At 38.8% G+C, this 21,488-nt stretch overlaps 1 protein-coding gene across 1 annotated transcript in view; it reads left to right on the top strand.

Annotated features, from left to right (window-relative positions):
* Positions 1–15,212, top strand: part of SLC6A2 (solute carrier family 6 member 2) — a 58,681-nt gene extending 43,469 nt beyond the window's left edge. Inside the window, exons 8-15 of the mRNA XM_043987100.1 lie at positions 1,989–2,113; positions 2,929–3,041; positions 4,722–4,850; positions 6,446–6,545; positions 7,491–7,591; positions 9,997–10,164; positions 13,224–13,295; positions 15,141–15,212. Of these exons, the coding sequence (XP_043843035.1) occupies positions 1,989–2,113; positions 2,929–3,041; positions 4,722–4,850; positions 6,446–6,545; positions 7,491–7,591; positions 9,997–10,164; positions 13,224–13,295; positions 15,141–15,164 (832 nt within the window). The 3' untranslated portion in view covers positions 15,165–15,212. The remainder of the gene's footprint in view (positions 1–1,988; positions 2,114–2,928; positions 3,042–4,721; positions 4,851–6,445; positions 6,546–7,490; positions 7,592–9,996; positions 10,165–13,223; positions 13,296–15,140) is intronic.
* The last annotated feature ends 6,276 nt before the right edge of the window (positions 15,213–21,488 follow it).

The following is a 21,488-nucleotide window of genomic DNA, read 5'->3' as shown; positions in this document are numbered from 1 at the left end:
GGGTAGAGGCACAGTAGAGGTCATCAGGCAGATGCCAGAAAAAGAGATCCAACCCATATAACAACAACAATGAATACTTATTACGCATAAGGTAGTACAAATAATAACACCATTTTACAGATGAAAAACTGAGAGTCAGAAGTTAAATTATGTGCCAATAAGTACACAGATACTAAGGGTCATAGTTGGGACTTGAACCCAGGCCTGTTCTGACTCTAAGTCCAATCTTTGTGCTATGTGATGAATCTGATTTTTGACACTGGTCAAGAGTATTCAAAAGTTGTCTGGAGGTCAGGGAAGATGAAGACCGAAAAAAAGGCCAATAGAGTTTATAATTCATATGTCACTGATGGATTTGAGGGAGACAAATAGTTTTCAGTAGGGATTTTTAGCCCTTAGAAGACATAGGAGGGTTAGCTTTAAAATATTTGAAGAACTGTCATGTTGACGAGTCTGTTGTCTTCTTCTTGGCCTAGAAAGCAGAACTATAAGCAATTAGTAGAAGCTGCAAGGAGGCTAATTTAGGCTTTAGGTAATGACAAACTTCCCAACATTTAGAGTTATCAAATAAAATGGAATGTTTTAGAATGTAATAGTCTCTTCATCATTAGAGATCTTCAAGTGAAGGCTCAATAGCTCTTTGGTATTTCATAGATAGGATTCTCAGCTATAAGTTAGACTAGATAGCCTACAAGGTCAACTAGTTCTTTGTTTCTGGGATCAGGCAAGGAGACCAAGGAAAGCTTCTTGGAGGAGGTTATGCCTGAATTGGGCCTCAGAGGAAGTAATTCACAAAATGTACTTCTCACACGTATTCAGAATTCAGGCCAGACAGATGACAGAGCCAATGAAAGGCACCAACAATTGTTTTTTTTAAATAATGCATGTTTGTTTAAAGTTTTGAGTTCCAAATTCTATCCCTCCTTCTGTTCCCCATACAGTGAAATTATATAAAACATTTTCACATTAGTCATAATGTATAAGAAAATTTGGATAAAAGAAAAAAATGAAAGTAATAGTATGCTTCAGTCTGTGTTGAATCAACATCAGTTCTTTCTTTGGAGGTGAATAAGATGCTTTATCATTATTTCCTTGGGATTGTCTCAGACCATTGTACTGCTGAGAAAAGTTAAGTTATTCAGAGTTCTTCACCAAATAATATTGCTGTCACTGTGCACAACATTCTCCTGGTTCTGCTCACTTCACTATATATCAGTTTATGTAATTCTTTCCAGGTCTTTCTGAAATCACTCTGTTTGTCATTTCTTTTAGCACAACAATATTTTATCAAAATCATATATAGCCATTTGTTTATCCATTCCCCAATTGATGGGCATTCCTTTGATTTCCAATTGTTATCCGATACAAAAAGAGCTGCTATAAATATTTTTGTAAAAATAGGTCTTATTATCTTTTTTGGGATCTTTGGGATATAAAACTAGCAGTGGTATTGCAGGATTAAAGGGTATGCACAATTTGATAGCCCTTTGGACATAGTTCCAAATCGCTCTCCAGAATGGTTGGATCAGTTCACAACTCCACCAATAGTGGATTAGCATCCTAGTTTTTCCATATCCCTCCAACATGCAGTAGTTTTCTTTTTTGTTATATTAGGTACCAACAATTAAAATACAATGATTCCCACACTAAAACAAGGTTCTAGAGTTTCTTGGGCCTTCTTACATACTTCCTTCCAGGTCAGACATATCCTACTTTATGAATATCTTTGAGCTTATAGATGAGGACAGGTAAGCTAATATATTATGTGTGTTGGGCAGGCAGCACTGGAGGTGGTAGGTATATTTATGATCTGCCAGTGATATCAGCTTGATTTTGTGGTGATTTCCTCCAGGACAGAAAACTTCTTGAGTTTTGCAAAAGGTCAGGGTAGGTGATATTGGAAGAATTGCCAGCGGTAGAATTCAGTTAATGAATGCCAACCTTTAATTCCTTGAAGGCTTTTATAGTCTTGTTCTTTTCTATCCCAGGGATGCTCTGCTGACTAGCACTATCAACTGTGTCACAAGTTTCATCTCTGGGTTTGCCATCTTCTCCATATTGGGCTACATGGCTCATGAACACAAGGTCAAGATTGAAGATGTGGCAACAGAAGGTTGGGAGACTGAGCCTCAACTCTCTAAAACTAAATCTTTGTAATCTGGTTCTATTGTTTTTTTGCTTGGCAATGGGGGTTAAGTGACTTGCCCAGGGTCACACAGCTAATGAGTGTCAAGTGTCTGAGGCCAGATTTGAACTCAAGTCCTCCTGAATCCAGGGCCAGTGTTCTATCCACTGCACCACCTAGCTGCCCCCTTGGTTCTATTCTTAGTAAGATTTTTTTTTCTTTTTTGGCGGGGGGAGAGTAGGGGATGGGAAATCTGTATTTGTAATTTCCCCTTAAAGCCAGCATAGAAGAGCAAAGACATGCTTGTTAACTCACTGTTGACTGAGGTGTTCTCATAGGAAACAACCAAAGAACAATGCAGAAATGTTTTAGTCTAGTGGCCAAGTTTTAATCTAGGTGAAGCAAATATTTTTACATGGGAGCTCAAGGGAGAAAGGCATTGCATGGGAAAAGTCAAATAATGCACTACAGAGAAGATGAACTATGAGCTGGGCCAAGAAGGATGGGTATTGTTTGACTGGAAAAGAGAAAGGAGGATGAGATGGAGAAAACAGTGTGGAACAAGTCAAAGCAGAACTCCCACATTTCATCTCTGATTCAGTGGTGTTAACTGTCCCAGGACACAGGCTGGGGGCTTCACCTGAGGACAGAGCAGTCTAAGCTCCAAGAATGGTCTTAGTGTCAAGGAAGAACATTTGGAGAGAACTTCTTCCTCCAGGATGGTATCTCAGAATCTAAGTTTGCAGTGAACAGTAGTACCACCCATGGCAACTGACAGGATGTGTTACTTTTCTGTCTTTCAGGTGCTGGCTTGGTTTTCATCCTTTATCCAGAAGCCATCTCCACCTTGTCAGGATCTACTTTTTGGGCCATAGTATTCTTCATCATGCTGTTGGCCCTGGGGATCGATAGCTCGGTGTGTTCCCCAGTTTACTCTATTCCTCTTGATTCCCTCAGAGCAGGAGTGCTCCCTCCATTCCAGGGCAGAAGGGTTTCCAAACTTGAGTCAGATGAGCATGCATATCCCATGACCCTTGTGACTGAGCAGGGAAAGTGGGTTAATATCAGACAATTCAGACTGACAAATGCATTAGAATAAGAATAATCAAATATGAGAGATGGAGGGCCTTAGATAAGGAATGTCAAATATAGGAGGGAACTTAGAACACAGAATGTTAGAATTGGAAGAAACCTTGGTAAGCAGAATATCAGAGCTGGAATAGCTCTTTGCACATGAAATTCTAAAGCTGGAAGGCACCCTAGAATCCATCTTTTCCAACCCCCTCATTTTACATAGAAGGAAATTAAGGCCTAGGAAAGTTGAATAAATCACCCTTAATTTTCTCATTTGTCCAATGGAGATAATAATATATGGTTAGCCATCCACATTTTAGGGGGGGTGGCAATCAGCTGTGAAGAACTTTGAAAATATAATATAATAGATGTGGAATGACTTTAGGAAACATACCCCGCCTCCCCCTTACATGTACATAGAACTTTAGAGTCACCAAAGTACTTTTATTGACATGATCTCATTCAATCTTTACAATAACTCTGACAGCTGGGAGGACAGCTAGGAGGGCATCTAGGCAGGCAAGGGTTATCTTTACTATTCAACAGATGAGGAAACTGAATCTTAGAGAAATTGAATGACTTGACCCCAATCACATGGGATGTTACCAACAGAAAAAGGGCCACAGCTAAATCCCCTGGCTCCTTTAGTGTACTTTCAATTATACCAGCCTGTCTCTAATCATGAATTCAAGACACAGCTTATCCAAGGCTGCCAAAGGTGTTTGTGTGAGGGATCAGCTCTAGAATTGTCCAGTGTGTAGGCCATAGTATTTCCAGCTTTATGTCTGGATCTCCAAAAATAGGGGCAGTTTACATCTCACATGCATTTATCCTGCCCTGGGGTAACATGTTCCTGTCCTCCACATAATATGCTTTGAAAGGCAGCCAAAGTTTTACCTTCTCTTTCCCTTTCAGAACCATTTCCCCTACTGGCTTTCTATGATTCCTATGATCATGTCTACTTAAGTTACTGCTTTAGGTTAAAATGTGGCCTCCTGAAGACCTCTCTGAAAATGTAAAAATGTAGCATGTTCTAGAAATACAAGGTATAACATGTTGAGTGATTAGTATGCATTATAAGATTATCAGTTCATTAATAAAGAGCAGAGTCCTTAGGGGACAGGATTCAGGTAACAACTTAATTACACAAGCTCATTCATGTACATACACACAGTGGCTGATCTGGTGTTTTAGATGGGAACGGAACAGAAGAGCAATACAAGGATGAGTAGTGGAGGGAGAGACTTGTGAGGGGAGTTATCAGAGGCCTGATCATGATTGAAGACATGTCTCCTATACCCATTTAGTGAAGCTTTGCCATTTTTCTAAGAGGGATCCATACAGGTCCTTGGATACTATGTTCCTTGGTACTGGCTGTCTCCTGAGAGAGTGGCACTGTGCCCTTCCCTTTCCCTCCCCTGCCTCCTTCATCATGTTCTTCATCATGCTGTTGGCTCTGGGCACCCACAGCTCCTTTGTTCATGGCAGCGGAGGATTCTGAGCCTGCTGTGGTTCTCTCTAGATGGGAGGCATGGAGGCTGTCATCACCGGTCTTGCAGATGACTTCCAGATTCTGAAGCGGCACAGGAAGCTTTTCACATTTGCTGTAACCTTTGGCACCTTCCTGCTGGCTCTGTTCTGTATCACCAAGGTAAGTCATTGACTAGGTTATGTATCAGTGAGAGGAGTTTCTGAAGTTGCATTCTTGTCAACCACTACTTCTGGTGAAGCCTGTTAGTGGGGCAGCAGAAGAGCCCTGATTTTGGAGCCTTGAGTCCTGAATTCAAGTTTCAACTCTACCATTCAAGCTGCATGACCTTGGACAAGTGATTTTTCTGGTCTGGACCTCAGTTTCTTCATTTGCCAAATAAAGATCATAATTCCTTCCTTGAAGCATGCTTTGAAATGGCTTTGAAAACAGTTTGTAAAGCATAGAACAGTCATGGGATCATACATTAAGAATTTAGGGTTCATTTAGTCCAGCTTCCTCATTTTACAGATGAGAAACTGAGGCCCAGAGAAGTTACATGACTTGCCCAATGCCACAAGATAGTGAGAGGATATATACACATATGCGTACATATAATCCTGTGATATCAGTATCCCTCTCTGGATAATCACTTCATCAGAAACATGTTCTAGAAGATAAGGAGAAATGCACATAGAGATAGAGCCCTAATGGGGTATTCAGGGGGGCATTCTGGAATTGAGATGCTGATTGTCTGCTCTTTCCATGTGGCCTGACCTCCTGGTGAGCTAAAGACAACTTTGAGAAAGATTAACCACTCAGGTCCTCTCCACTCAGATTCCAATCATGATTTCTCTCGTTATGATTAACCCCATCTCTTTCCTTTCTTAAACATCCCCCACCCTCATATCTGGTTAGTTGCCAAGTCCCTACAAACACCCCTAGCATTATTCCCTTCTGTGTACTTACAATGCTGATTAAACACTCATCATCACTTTTCACTTAGACTGTTATAATAGACTCCTTAACTGTTCTCCCAGCCCCTCTCTTTACTAATTCATTCTCCACATAGCTGCCAAAATCATCATGATAAGGCATAGGTTACATTACTCCCTTGCTCAATAATGTTCAGTGATTCACTGTTGCCTTGAGAAGAAAATTCAAATTCTTTAACCTGGTATTTAAGGACCTTCATGATCTGGTTCCCATTTACCTTTCTAGACTTATTTAATTTTACTTCTCTTCATTTATCCTACATTCCAGCCCAACTAGACCACTGATGTCCCCCAAATTTGGTATGCTATCTTCTATCTTCACTCATTCTTATAGGCTGGCTGCTGTGCTTCAGATCTTCCATGTTTTCTTTCCCTTTCAGACTCTTTTTCAGGAATGATCTTCTCCATGATGCCTTTTTGAATTTCCCCAGATAGATATGGTTTCCCTTTCCTTAAGTTTTTTTCCTAAAGTACACTGCCTAGATCTCCCCTTGTCCCCACCATATACAATATTGTCCTGTAATTAATCTATTACCTATACTTAATCATATTCTTCTTCATTATATTATAAGCATTTTGAAAAAAAAGATTTTATTTCATGTCTGGGTACTTCACTCCAAGCCCAGTAGAACATAAGTTCCTTGAGAGCCAAGACTGTGTCATTTTTTAACCTTGTGACCCCAGCTATATCTTCTGCACACTGTAGGAATTTAGAAATTATTTGTTGAGTTCAAGTGAATGTGAGTGAATATGAATTTGGGAGATTTTTACTTTGTACTCCAGGGTGGAATATATGTTTTGACATTGCTGGATACATTTGCTGCGGGGACCTCCATCTTGTTTGCTGTTCTAATGGAAGCCATTGGTGTTTCATGGTTCTATGGTAAGTGCTTTTTTTTTTTTCTTTTCCTGGGTGTCTTAGAGAAATGACTATTAGATGCACACTGGCTTGACATGTAGGATTTATGTACTACTTAACCTCAGAAGTATTGAATTGTAATTGTGTGATACTCCTAGTTTACAGGAATAGCTTTAGATAAACCATAAAAGTCTTAACTTGGGTTTGCTTCACACTCCTGGACAATTGGTCACATACAATACAAGCTGGTATGTATGTAGGAGCATCATAAAGGGGCAAAAATCTAGAGCTGGAAGGGACTTCATAGGACATCTAGTCCAACTTCTTCATTTTATAGAGTAGGTAACAGAGGCTCAGAGATGTTTAGTGACTGGGCCAAAGTTACAGTGAAGTAACAGAGTTGGTATTTGAACATTTGATTCCAAATCCAACACTATTTCCTCTGTACCAAAGCATCAGTCTTAAGATCAATTTTGTTAGGAAAAGGAAGTTTATGCTCAAGGGATCATAGAATCCAAATGATCACATAATGCCTCATTTATTGGATTATTCACTTATCTGAACGATCTAGAATTTGTACTCTATTCCTGTCAATAATCAAGAGTTTATTGTATGTGGGTATCTGTGTGTAAAATAATATCAGATACCCTTTAAGAAACAAAATTACTCTAAAAAACAACAACAAAAAAGAAAGAAACAAAATTGCTCTCCAGTCCCTTTACCTTAGGGTAGGTCAGCATTGGATTTGATGTTATGATTTTTCTTCACCAAGTAATTGCTTTAATTCCATTGATGTTTGGGCAACCACATGGTGCTAAAACTAGGGCAGGTTAAGAATAATCCTTCTGTTCTAGATGACATTTGGGCATCTATTTCAGTATATGTGATTGATCTTGCATAAATGCCTTCTGCTTGACTAATGTTGTATTTGTGTGTGTGTGTGTGTGTGTGTGTGTGTGTGTTCCTTAGGTGTGGACAGATTCAGCAATGATATTCAGCAGATGATGGGGTTCAAGCCAGGACTCTACTGGAGGCTCTGCTGGAAATTTGTGAGCCCAGCCTTCCTATTGGTAAGGAATTTGTATTTTCCAAAAAAGGCAATAGAATTCTCTCTCTAGAGATGTGAAGATTGTTGAACACTTCGGGAATAATAAGAATAGTGTAGTTAATTTGGAGCCATTTCTTTCTTGTCACCTTCCAGGGGTTCAACTATTATCTCTATCCAGAACGTTTCCAGATTGATATATTCAGTCCTAGTCTCTTTCCTGAGGTACTGTCTCATCAACTGATAACTCAGCTCAAATTGGATGTCTCATAGATATCTCAAACACACCATGTCCAAAGAACTTATCTCCTCCCTAACCCCACTAACTTTCTGGTCATCCCAGCCTTCTTCCACACTTCCCTATCGCTGGTAAAGACATCACTTCCCTGTCATCCAAGCTCACAACCACAATGTCATCTTCCATTCTTTACTCACACTCCATGTATGTAATAGGTTATCAAATATTGTCATTATTTTATTCATGATATCTGCTATAAAAGTTTCCTTCTCTGTATTCTCACAGCTACCACATTATTCAGCTTCTCATAACCTCTCATCTGGACCACTGCAATAACCTTCTTTTTTGGTGAGGCAATTGAGGTTAAGTGACTTGCCCAGGGTGACACAGCTAGTAAGTGTCAAGTGTCTGAGGCCAGATTTGAACTCAGGTCCTCCAGACTCCAGAGCTGGTGCTCTAACCTTCTTTTTTTAATGGGACAATGAGGGTTAAGTGGCTTGCCCAGGGTCACACAGCTAGTAAGTTTCAAGTGACTGGGGCTGGATTTGAACTCAGGTCCTCTTGAATCCAGGATAGGTGCTTTATCCATGGCATCATCTAGCTGCCCCCCTGCAATAACCTTTTAATTGGTTTCCCTGTGTAAACTGTCTTTCTTCACTTAGTTGACAAGGTGATTTTTCTATAACTGATCATATCACCTCCTTAATCAATAAACATCAGTGGCTCCCTACAAACTCCAAGATCAAATATGTCTTTTGGGGGGCATTTAAAGCTCTTTATAACCTGGCCCCTTCCCACCTTTCCAGTCTCCTTACACTTTAGTCCCCTTCACATACTTTATAATCCAACTACACTGACATTTTTTTTTTGTGAGGCAATTGGGGTTAAGTGACTTGCCTAGGGTCACACAGCTAGTAATTCTTAAGTGTCTGATTCTGGATTTGAACTCAGGTCCTCCTGAATCCAGGGCTGGTGCTCTATCCACTTGGCTTAATTTGTTGCTGCTCACACATGACACTCCATCTCCTGACAGAATGCCTTTGCACTGTCTGTTCGTCAGACAGGGGAATGATATCCTTCTCCCCTCCACCTCTGCTTCACTGGCTTCCTTAAAGACTCAGTTCAAATATCTTCTCTGGAAGGTTTTTTCCAAACCCTACAGATGCCTATTTGAGATAACCATCTATCTACTACTACTACTACTACTACTACATATATTTACCTTTACATATTTACATACAGTGAGCTTTGCTTGAAGATCTATAGTGAAAGAGACACATGACTTCCCAAAGCAACTGTTTGCACTTTGGAAAACTCTGGTTATTGGTAATTTTGTCTTTATCTTGAACCTAAACTTATCTCTCCATATCTTCCATCTATTGATCCTGGTTCTGATTCCTGTTTGTCAAATGGAGCAAGTGTAATATTTCTTCAATATGATAGTGTTTTACATACTTAAAGACAATTATCATGTCCTTTCTCTTGACTAAACATTCCAATTCCTTCAACTGACCCTTGCATTGAAGGTTCTCCATTCCTAACTCCATTCTTCCTCCTCTGGATCCTCTTTTAGTTATCAATGGCATTGCTAAAATATGGCAATATCAACTAAATGCAATATTCTAGGTGCATCCTAACCAAGGCAGAATACATTGGGCCTCTTAACCTCTCTGATTCTGGACCTAGACAGTCTGATCACAGTACCTTTAGGTGGGTGGGTGGGTGGTCTGTCATGTGGTATAATTTACATGTATTAAGCTACAGTCCACTAAAGCCCCCATTTAAAAAAATATACACTGTCATCTGATCACACTTCCCCATCCAGTGTTTATGAAGATTCTTCTACTCATTCTTTTTCTAATTTTCTTCTGCTCTATCCTTTCACCCTCTTCTCTTTGCCCTTTTTCTTCATTGTCATCCTTTCCTCTCTTGTTTTTCCTTATTTCATTCCTTATTTCCATGATTTACTTTTATCCTCTTCATTTTACTCCCTTTCTCTACTTCGTTCAAAAACATTCATCAAGAACATCCTATGTACATGCTAGGTAATGTTCTTAATTCTCTGTGTGTGTATTCCACTCTCTTTTTCCTTGAAGGCAGGGATACTTGTACCCCAAGTATCTAGTAAAGGGTTCTGTACATAATCAATACAGTATTTATTAAGTTGATGAGTCCTCTCCTTCCCTCCTTAGTTTGTGGTGGTTGTCAGCATCATCAACTTCAAGCCTCTCACCTATGATGACTATGTCTTCCCTTTGTGGGCCAACTGTGTGGGCTGGGGTATTGCCCTCTCCTCCATGGTACTAGTGCCTGCCTATATTATCTACAAATTCCTGAGCTTGAGGGGCTCCCTAAAAGAGGTGAGTACTCTAGTCTTGTCAGAACCAACAGCTGGTTATAGACACAGAGGTGAGGGAATGTGGGCAAGCTTTTCTGCCATTTAGTACCCCCCCCCAAAATAATTGGTAGTTCATACTTAGGGTTTCAGAATACCATCTATAAAAGGGACCTTTAGCTCACCTAATCCAACCCTGATTTTATAGGTAAAAAGCTGAGTTTCAGAAAGGAGACATAGATTTATCTCATAGGACCCTAATATCATCAAGGACTAGTCTCATATTCTGTTAAAGTTGCAAGAAACCTTAGAAATCAGAGTTATATTCCCCATCATTTCTGTTTCACAAATAAGAAAGCTGAGGCCCAGAGAGGTTAAGTGGCTTGAACAGGATTATAAAACTATTAATTGACAAAGCTGGGACTCAAACACAAGTCTTCCTAAGTTTTGTTTTGTTTTGGGTTTTTTTGAGCCCTTGTTAATTTTTTCCTATGTTGTCCATTGGAAAGCAAGTCTGGATGGTAAAAGCTATTATGGGTGAGAATATCAATTCCCTGAGGGTAGGGATTGCTTGTCATTTTGGATCTGTATTATCTCTAGCCCCTAGCTTAGTGCTTGCTGAGAGTAAATACTTAGCAAATGTTTCTTGTTATTGCTGTGATACACTTCCATTCTGAGCACCAAAAATATCATCCAGAGTCATCTCAGTAGTCTACTCATTTTATCATGGATACATACACCTCTCTATGTTGATCTTACTTTGTTCTTTGTCTAACATGGTTTCACATGAATAGAGCTTGTCGCCCTAACTAGACTGTAGTAAATTCAACAAAAATTCATTAAATGCTGGCTTTGTATAATGCATTATGCTAAACATCTCATACTAGATACAAAAATAAGGTCAAAATAGTTACATGATTTACACATAAAGAGAGATACCATAAGTAAATTAAAAGAGGATGGAATAGTTTATGTATCAGATTTATGAACAGAGGAAAAATTTAAGACCAAAGAAGAAAGAGAAAGCATTAAAAATGTAAAATAGATCATTTTGATTATATAAAATTAAAAAGCTTTTGCACAAAGAAAACAAATGAAAAAAAGTATAAAGGAAGCAGAAAACTGAGAAAGAATTTTTGAAACAAGTACCTCTGATAAAGTCTTCATTTTTCAAATATGTAGAGAACTGTGTCAAATTTATAAAAATTTAATTCATTCCCCAACTGATAAATGGTCAAAGGATATGAACAGGCAGCTTTCAGACAAATGTTATTAATTTTCATAAGAAAAAAATGCTCTAGAGCACTATTGATCAGAGAAATGCAAATTAAAACATCTCTGAGTTATTACCTCACACCTATCAGAGTAGCAAATATAACAAAAATGAAAAATATTGGATGTGGGAAGGGATATGGGAAAATGGGATGCTAATCTACTACTGGTGAAGTTGTAAACAGATCCAACCATTCTGGAGAGTAATTTAGAACTATATCCAAAGGGCTATAAAACTCTGCATATCCTTTAATCTAGCAATACCACTGCTAGGTTTATAACCCAAAGACATCCTCCAAAAGAAAAAAAAATACCTATTTCTACAAAGATATTTCTAGTACCTCTCGTGGTGGCTAAGAATTGAAAATCAAATCAAAGGAATGTCCATCAATTGGGGAATAGCTAAACAAGCTGTGGTATATGATGGTGATGGGATATTATTGTGCTATAAGAAATGAAAACAGGTTGATTTCAGAAAAGCCTGGAAAGACTTATCTGAACTAATGTATAGTGAAGTGAGCAGAACCATAAGAATGTTGTGCACAGTAACATCAATACTGTTTGATGAAGAACTGTGAATGACAACTATAATTGGCAAAACGATGATCTAAGACATTCCCAAAGAACTAATGATAAACCATACTATCTACCTCCAAAGAAAGAAGTGATATTGATTGAACACAGACTGAAGCAAGCTATTTTTCACTTTCTTTCATTTTTTTCCTTTTACTCAAGTTTTCTTCTGCCAAATGACTAATATGGTAATGTTTTACATAATTGCACATCTATAACCTATATCTGATTGCTTACTGTCTCAGGAAGTGGGGAGAGTAGGGAGAGAAGGAGGGATAGAATTTGGAACTCGAAGCCTTATATAAAATGTTTATTATTACCAAAAATAGACATTATGGGCAAGAGGCTCATGTGATTTTGAACTAGATGAGAATTTACAGAATGCATCCCTTCCTCTCCTCTGATTCTTAGAATCCCTAGTTTCCTTCAATACTCAGTTCAAGTACTGCAGAGCCTTTCTTGACTGCTCCCTGGTCCTCAGATGCTAATACCCTTCTTCTCAAAAAACTACTTTGACCTAATTTTTTACCTCTCCTACATATGCTTATATATCAAATATTCTGCCCCTGCCCCTAGTATAATGTCATCTCCTTGAGGTTAGATACTGTTCTACTTTTGTCTATGTATTTTTAGTGTTCAAACAGTTCCTGTCACATAGTGCTTGATAAGTATTTGTTGATTGATTGCTTGGAGGTTGTGTAATCCAATCCCATAATTTTTACAGGAGAGGAAACTGAGACCCAGAGAGAGAAGATGACACACGGGTAATATATAGAGTAGCCAGAACTTGAGCGCAGGTCCTCTGATTTTAATGTTCTTTCTATTATACTATGCTATGACTCTGAAGGAGCTTAACGTCTAGTAGATCTCTGTGAGTACAGAGGCCAGAGAACCTTATTTCCCCTATCCTGTCCCTCATGGTACCTACACATATTAGGTGTTCATAAACTATTCATCTAAGTTTTTTATGATAAATCTGGATTTTCATTTGCTAAACTCACTTAGAGCGAGGTTGACCTGTAATCCCACTGGATAAATAGGTGTTTATAAGGTGGTTTGCTCTGTATTTTACACACATTATACATGGAGGGTTGAAGAAATATTAGAGAGAAGCTTTCTCATTAATTTTTTTGAGCCAATCGCTTTTGTTCACTTACTAAATCAGCCCTGTTTTGTTTGGGTGGCTGCTGGCATATTCAGGAAGCACTGACCTCTTTTCTCTTTCTGCTTCATTCTCAGAGATTGGCTTACTGCATCACTCCAGAAAATGAGCACCACCTTGTGGCACAAAGGAACGTCAGGCAGTTTAAGGTTTGTACCTGTCCCTGCACTTCTTCTTCCCCAAGAAACTCACATCTAGAGCAGTTTTCAGGACTGTGGGTCCAGTCACCGAGTTTATGCAGTAGAAATACAACCACGCCCGAAAATATCGAATAAAAGCCATCCATTTTCATAAGTTTCCTAGAATTGTTATCTAAGTTGCAGTAGGGTTTGGAGAGAAGTATAAAATTATGACAACTAGGATTTGGTGACCAACACTATGTTTGCCAAGAATTATAAGATGTAAAAGCTGTAAAGGAGCTTTAGATATCACTAGGCCAAACCTCCTAGTTTATAGGTAAGGAAAATGAGTTCTAGAAATGGAAAATGACTTGCCCAATGTCACACAGCTGGAATTTAGGATATTACAAAGTGATTTCAGTCAGTACTCTAACCCAGACCTTTTGGTTTCTACTCCAGTTTCCTTTCTACTATGCAGTTTTCCCTACTTCCTCATTGGTCCTTAATTTTTTCTCCTTTCTCTTAATCATCCATTATTTCATATATTTTGAATGATGGGTTGTTGGGGAATCATGTGGGTATTGAAATAATATGCAAAGTATGGAGTAGAAAGTGCTAGGAATAAGGAGTGGAAAAGGATAAAACTTAGGATGACATATATGAAAAAGTCTGCTTCTTATTAAAAGTAGAACAAGACTTAGCTCTACTTCTTATAGCTTTTGTTTCCTTTTTGTTTTCTTTTTTTTCCATCTCTTGGGTATCTTGTTCATAATATGGAGCAGGGTGGTTTATTGTTCAAAACATTGGATGATTTGGTTGATAGAGAGAAAGTAGTGAAACCCTAAGATTTCTAAAGAGGTAGATTCTTATAGAAGCAGCATCATGTATCAGATACAACACTGGAATCAGGAAGTCCTGGGTTTAAACCATGCCTTCAATATTTACTAAGCATGACTTGGGAAAAATCATTTAACTTCTCTTAGCCTCTGTTTCCTCACCTGTAAAATGAAGGTGTAGGACATGATGACCTCTAAGATGCCTCTTCTAGCTCTAAATCTACAATCCCTTTTATTTCTTTTGTTTTGTTTTGTTTTGGTTTGGTTTTTTGCTTGTTTGTTTTTTGGTGAGGCAATTGGGATTAAGTGACTTGCCCAAGGTCACACAGCTAGGAAGTGTCAAGTGTCTGAGGACAGATTTGAACTCAGGCCCTCCTGAATCCAGGGCCAGTGCTTTATCCACTGCACCACCTAGCTACCCTGATCCCTATTATTTCTAACCCTTTAGCCCATACAACCCTGAAAATCACCAACTGATTCTGCCCCAGGCTAGTGTTCTATTTCTGAGTTACTAGGAAAGGAATTGTGGGAGAACATCATGGCTGTTCATTTCATTGATCATTTTTCTTAAATGGTATTGGCATGTTTCAGACATACTTGCATTTTGTGGTAGCTATTGGATTGAGGTTAGACTTCATTCATTCAAGCATCTAGTTATTTCGTTAATGGAGTAATCTATCTACTGATGAAGATCACCACTCCTCCCTGACCTAGCAGATAACCTTTGCAAGTAACTCTGAGTGAAAAAAAAAATCATTGCCTCAAGGCCCATTATTCAGTGATGAATTTCTCTACACTGAGCTAGGCTGATAATTGAATGACAGGCATAAAGTCTCTCAGTAGGCTGAAATGCAGACATTGGTAGACTGAAGGAAACTGGAATTCCCACCATCTCAAAGATTCCATGCAATTGACTCTTTGCGGGGATTCTGTCTTCTTTCTTAGTTTGCCTGATTGCACAACAGCCAATTTCTAAAAAAAATTAAAGTCCTTTAAGTCTAGGTAGTTTCCAATTCTTAAAGAATCTTTTCTTTTTCAGCTCCAACACTGGCTAGCCATCTGACTGCACTCACCTGAGGAGGAACCCTATCTTCTGTGACCTGTTCAAATGAGATTAGTGATAATATCAAGGTCAAAGCCCTCTGGATTGTATTTCATCAGTCACTCTTGAGTTGACCCATGGATTGTCTTAAGGGAAGACATTTCCTGTAAAGAATTATTTTCCTCCACTCAGTTACAAATGAATTCAATGGATCTGGATTTTGTTTTCCTTTGAGCCATTAGTTTTATGGATTCTTTCCTGAAATAGATTTGGTAAGATTTGGGGAAAGAGTCAAGATAAGATAACGTCTGTGGCTAGTGCTGGTAAACTCTTGTTTAATCAATTGGTTACCACATTCTCTTTGAGAGCAGGCTGCAGGGACCGTCATAGGAACAAGACATTTAGATGCTTGCTGCTATCCCTGATGTCTTACTGGGCTGAATTCTGCATCCTTCTAAATTATATGGTATGAATTGACACTTTGTTATTCTCAGTCTGGCCCCTGGCTAATACTTTTGTTTTCCAGAGAAGGAGAATGGGAGAGCTGGGTCATTTATGTTCCTTTTAATTTGTAATAAGATGGATGGGTTTGGAATTATAACTTGGGGAGCCACAGATGATGCTATAAGTTCTTCTCTATTGTATTTTTTTAGTAACGGAAGGTGCTTACCTAAAACTAATCATCAGAAGAGTTTTCTTATCATGTGAGATAGGTTCACTTGCCTTGTTCAGTTGGTATCAATGCTTCAGTGGATCCATGATTCATTGCTGTGGGTGCTCCCTCCTCTGGTGCAGATTGCAACTCCTCTACAGACTTTCTTACCCTTTAGAATACTTGTGCATATATTTCAATCAATTCTGCATGGGGGATGCTGGAGGTGTTCCTCCGGGTTATTATTTCATGAACACTGGTGCAGCACTCGGAGACTTCCAGCAGCTTAAACATGTCATAGGCATATCTTCTCCACCATGTTTTCTGGTATTTCTGCCAAAAAGAAAAAAAATCTCAGTCTATAGCTATATAGGTATAAAACCTGTAATTCTTTAAAATGATGGTTTTATTCTGATCCAGAGAAACCAAAGGCCCAACTTTGCTGTAGAATGCAGTGAGGCCTCCTTTTCTGTCCCTTCTTATCAAATAACTACAGTCATCTCTTGAATTTTGTGTTCATTTAAAGGAACAGTGGCCTGGATAATACAAAAATTATTCCTCTTTGTCCTTGGAATGACCAGTAAGCTTGTTGTTTTGTTCTTTGCAACAACTCTGCCTTCATAGTTTATTGTCATTCAGGTTGCTTTTAATGGAGTTTTTGATTATTTCAGCCTTCCCCTGTGGGTAGTGGGAGGGTGAACCAGGAGGCTGCTAAAAGGCTCTGGATTAAAGACACATTATGAGAAGCTTACAAGTAGAAGTGACACAAGTGGATAACTGAGAGATGACTGCATCTGTTCAACAACTAAACTCTTAGAGATAAGGAGCCCCATAAAAATGTATGGTGCTGTTCTTATTCTGTTCAGTTGTGATTCAGGAAGGCTCATTTACAGTCTTTGGGGTTGACCTAGTTGAATTTGAGATTTCTCCTAGTGGAATCAGAAGAAGGGCCAGAACTATGCAGTTGATTATTTTCTCAGCTTAGGACTTAGCTTCTTTTTTTCTTTTCTTTTCTTTTTTTTTTTTTTTGCGGGGAAATGGGGGTTAAGTGACTTGCCCAGGGTCACATGGCTAGTAAGTGTCAAGTGTCTGAGGCCGGATTTGAACTCAGGTACTCCTGAATCCAGGGCCGGTGCTTTATCCACTGCACCACCTAGCCGCCCTAGGACTTAGCTTCTTTGCCTAGTGCCAAAATATAGCTTGCCAGTTGATTCTATTTATTTGTTTTTAACTTAAGTCTATAAAGGATTCTGATGTAATCCATTCTGGATTATAACATGGGCTTCCAGCTTTGGGATTCCCGCCCCAGAGCTCTCCCTGTGATGTTTTATTATTGAAGATAGATGTGCTGGCCACTTCCCAGAAGTTAAGAAAGAAAGAGTATATGCAGTGGGGAATTACATTAAATAAAGGGTAATAATTCACATTTCCATAGGACTTAAAGATTTAGGAATATCTATCCTCATAACAACCCTATTAGGTCAGCAGTGAGTGTATCTTTATTCCCATTTTACAGAAGAAATTGAGACTCGGAGAGATTTAAGAATTTGCTTAAGATCACACAACTACTAAACATCAGAGTTGGAATTCAAATTCATGTTTGCCAGCTCCCAAGTTAGCATGCTTTCCATAGTACAACACTGCCTCTCAAAAAAAAAAAAAGAGTCAATAGGGAATTGGCCAATTGACCTAAAAGATGTATCAATTTGGGTTAGGTTCAGGCTGGAGAATACTTTAATTGAATGTCCCAGTTCAATAGTTTTAGGTAATGTCAGCTTGAACTGGTTCATATTTACTCTTTAAAAATGGGGGCGGGGAATCACTACCTGAATCTGGTTTGGAGTTTGGCTCAATTTGTGCTGGCTCTTTCTGTTTATGGTTCACAACTCAGCTCAAGTTCAGCCCTACTGAAAGTAAGGATTCAGGTTCTCATTACCATGCTACTGTTGCTGCTGTATGGCCTTGGGAAAGTCACTTATCCACAGAGGATCAGTGAGGGGAAAACTCACAGAGACTGGGACCATAGAGGTCAGATGAGATGCTGCTTGTGCGATTGAAGATGTATCACACAGAAGACAACCATCTCTACACCCTTTTCTCATGTCCAAAAATGATTACTGAAGGTATTGGTGGGGGATTGGGGGGGGGCGGGGTTAGGACAGGAGGTTATGGTATTAAATGGAAACTTTTTAGATCTTCTCAATTTGGACCCATTTAAGTGTCAGTTGATACATTTCATGATGGGCCTTCAAGAGTTGAAAAATGGTGTCCTGTGAGGGAAGGTTAAGGAACTGGAGTTTTATGACCTATCCACTATCAAGACATCAGACCACAGAAAACTCAACAAAAGGAAAACTATTTAAATTAAAGGAGGAGTGATGCTGGTTGAGTAGAGGGACATATTTCTTGAATGCAAGGGAGATAAAATTCTAGAATGGCCAAGGAGGGATTATTGGACTGTCTATCCCCCTTGAACACTTCAAGCAGAAGTCAAGTGACCTGAGTGTTTTACATTCCTGCCTGAAGGAGGTGGTGGCTCTTATCTTCTTAATGTCCTTCTACCTTGAGTCTAGAACTCTTCACCCCCCCAAACTCCCCCCCAATTTTATGTTGATGTACATATGTTTATCTCCCTGCCCATGCTAAGGCCCATGCAGTGGAAGGTCCCTAGGGACATGGGAGAAGCATGGAGAAATGCTACTTTTGGAAAATCCAAAGTCCTGAAAGGTAGCCCTCAGTTTTCTACCTAGTATCAGTCCTGCTAATTAATCACATCATATTATTGCCCCACTGGGGCTTCCCACTACAAAAACAAAACAAAACAAACAAACAAACAAAACCCAGAGAGTTGCACCGGAACCTTAAAATGTTTTCCTGCAACATTTGAATTGCCCTAAGTAGGAGCCCAGGCAACTCTAGTCCCGAAGGATAATTATGGCAATGGATATGTTAATCATACAGGGAAGTTAACAACTCTATAGACTATGAAAATTTGTTATTTTAATTTTGCTCTAACCCTAAAAAAAAGTATCAAAGAAAACAACAAAGGTAGCCTTTGTTTAAACACGCAGAAGTCTGAATTCCCTGCCTGGGTCATGGTCACACTGCTTTAATGGACAGGTGTTCAACATTCCTTTGGTTTCTCCCAGCTAGCTTAAAAAGTGGAGAATTGGTTCATTCACTCAATACACAGGCTTGCATCATGAATGCCATCATATCTTGTTATCTGTTAGGGACAACCTAGACCTAAGAGCATAAGGATTGCTTTCCTGGCTAAGTCCTGAGGCCTATCAATCCCAGGATTCTCTTGACAGGGGCATCAATAAAGTCTTAGGGAAAATCAAATATCATTTTCTAGAGGGTCAAAATTTGTCTCCCAAAGAATTCATCACAGACCTATCATTTCTAGTGCCTCAATTAATACTGCCAAATCACAGTGCCTCCTCATGAAAGTGGCTTGAGTTTCACAGGTAGAGATTTTCAATCACAAAGTAAAATTCATAAACTAGTCCTAGAAGACAGGAATCGAAGAAGAGAGGGATTCTTTATTTTTTTCCAGTTCTTGTTGGTAGATTGCAAGGGTGGCCCAAAATCCATATACATAGTTAAAGACTAGGGCAAGCAGTGTCACCGGGAGCCAACACCTTTGGTGTTTTTGCAAGCTGGGTAGGAAGAGTTTGTAATTAAGATTTACTCTGAAAGTGATATGAAAACAAAATCATAATTCTCAGAACACCACTTGCTCCTCCTACTTCAGCTGGTTTTTAGTATGAGAAGCTAGAGATCTTCAGTGTTATGATTCAAAAGTTGTTACATTCAAATTGCCAAGATGTGTTACTTGGCAAAAAAAAAAAAGACAAAACAAAGTGGTGGAAGGGAAGAAGAGTGAGGGTGTCATTTATTTTCCTCTAGTTGGTTGCCAAAGGGGAATTATTCAGCTGCTGTGCTTTGATTACAATAATCACTCTTTGGAGCAGTGGGACATGAAAGGGAAAGGACATTTGGAGGAATGGGTGAGAACAAAGCTTCAGTGGATGTACAATGTCTGATAGGGGAATTAAGGGGAGGCAAATTGGTCCAAAGAAAGCCTTTTATTTTTTCTGTAGCCATCTGCAATTCTTCAGTCTCTAGATTGTTTAAACAAAGAAAAGAAGTGGTGCTAGCACAGAAGTTCTAGGATGCCAAGTCATCTCTCCAAAATGAAGTTTCCAGGGACAGATCACTTCCCTTGGAGGTGACTTGTGTCTCCAGCATAGATAGATTAGTATTCTCTCTTTGACCAGTGGGCATCACTCCACACTGGTGGACTTGAGGTCACTGATGAGGATCCACACAGTCACTGGGTTTGCAGTAATCTTTCAGGATTTGCCTTATATTCAGAAGCTTTATAGAGAGGGATTCCTTTGTTTACACAAGTAATATTCCACTTGGTTTTTACTGTCTTTTCTATAGTAAAGGCTCCCTGTAATATGGGTACCTCTGCCTATTGTATATTACACTTTTGATATTTTTACAGGCCTTTCTCCATTGCCTCCATTTATTTTGGTAAAAGGACAGATGCTTCTAAAATCAGAAAATTAGCAATTAGGAAATCACTTGATCTCATAGAGGCCATCTCTACACCAGGAACCTATTGTAAGACCTGTAAGTCTTCTGATAAGAAACCATGTGATCAAGAAGAATGGAGTATTGCAATCTATAGCCAGATACATCATGCTACATAGTCCCCATTGATGCCTTAATCTCTCAAAGAGACCTCCTGGGCTCTGTGCATTCTCTTCTCAATCAATTAGAGTATGCATTTAGCCTGAGTGATGAGGAATTAAAAGAAATCTACCAAAGAGGTTATTTCATAGGAAAGAAGTCATATTGAGGTCAGTTCTCTTAGAAAACTTTCAGAAGGAGTGGCATGCTTCATGTTAAATTCAGGATGGAGGTACCTCACTTGTCACTCCAATTATCTCCAAAGTGATTATAAATATATTGAGCAAAAATATTTGATTTCTCTGTGTTGCACACAAGACTTATATCCACCAATCTAGAAGTTTTCTTTTGCAGTTATTTAATGACAGAGGGAGAAAAAAAAGAAAGATGAAAAAGAATTCACTTAACCCCATGTTTCAACTTTTCTTTTTTGTTGAGGAATTTGAGGGTAACATATCTATATAAGGCTGTAAGTAATGGACTTGACCCTATTCCTTACAAAACATAGGTGTATGTGATGTGTACTGTTGTTGTATATTCTCAAGATGTCGAAAGCACTGGTGAATGTAGTCTCTTCTGAGATGTCTGCCTTTTTCCCTCAATATATGTGTTTTGATGTAAATAGACTGTTTCAAGTGATTTCATCTCTATGTCATGGGTTGTTCCAATACTGTATGAATTACTATGTCTTGTCTAAATTTATTTTAAAAGCTATTCTCCATCAAGGAAATGGAGATAGAAAAATAAAGGATATCTTCTATGCCATCTATACTTTTTTCTTCTTTTATGATTGTTCTTCAGTGTTTCCTAATTCTTTTAGTTTAAAAAATAATTTATTAGTATCTTTGGTTGTTATGTCACCCATATTTCCTAATATATTCTTGCCTTCTCTTCAAAAGTGTTTTTTTTTTGACTCCAAAAAAACATCCAAATAATGCCAGAGGACAATTCCTGGAGCAGCAAAAGTGATTCTTTATAACAAAGAATAA

Source organism: Dromiciops gliroides, chromosome 2, assembly GCF_019393635.1.
Source record: "Dromiciops gliroides isolate mDroGli1 chromosome 2, mDroGli1.pri, whole genome shotgun sequence".
Lineage (NCBI taxonomy): Eukaryota > Metazoa > Chordata > Mammalia > Microbiotheria > Microbiotheriidae > Dromiciops > Dromiciops gliroides.
The sequence above is the reverse complement of the archived record's forward strand: the minus strand, read 5'-3'. Positions and strand labels throughout refer to the sequence as shown.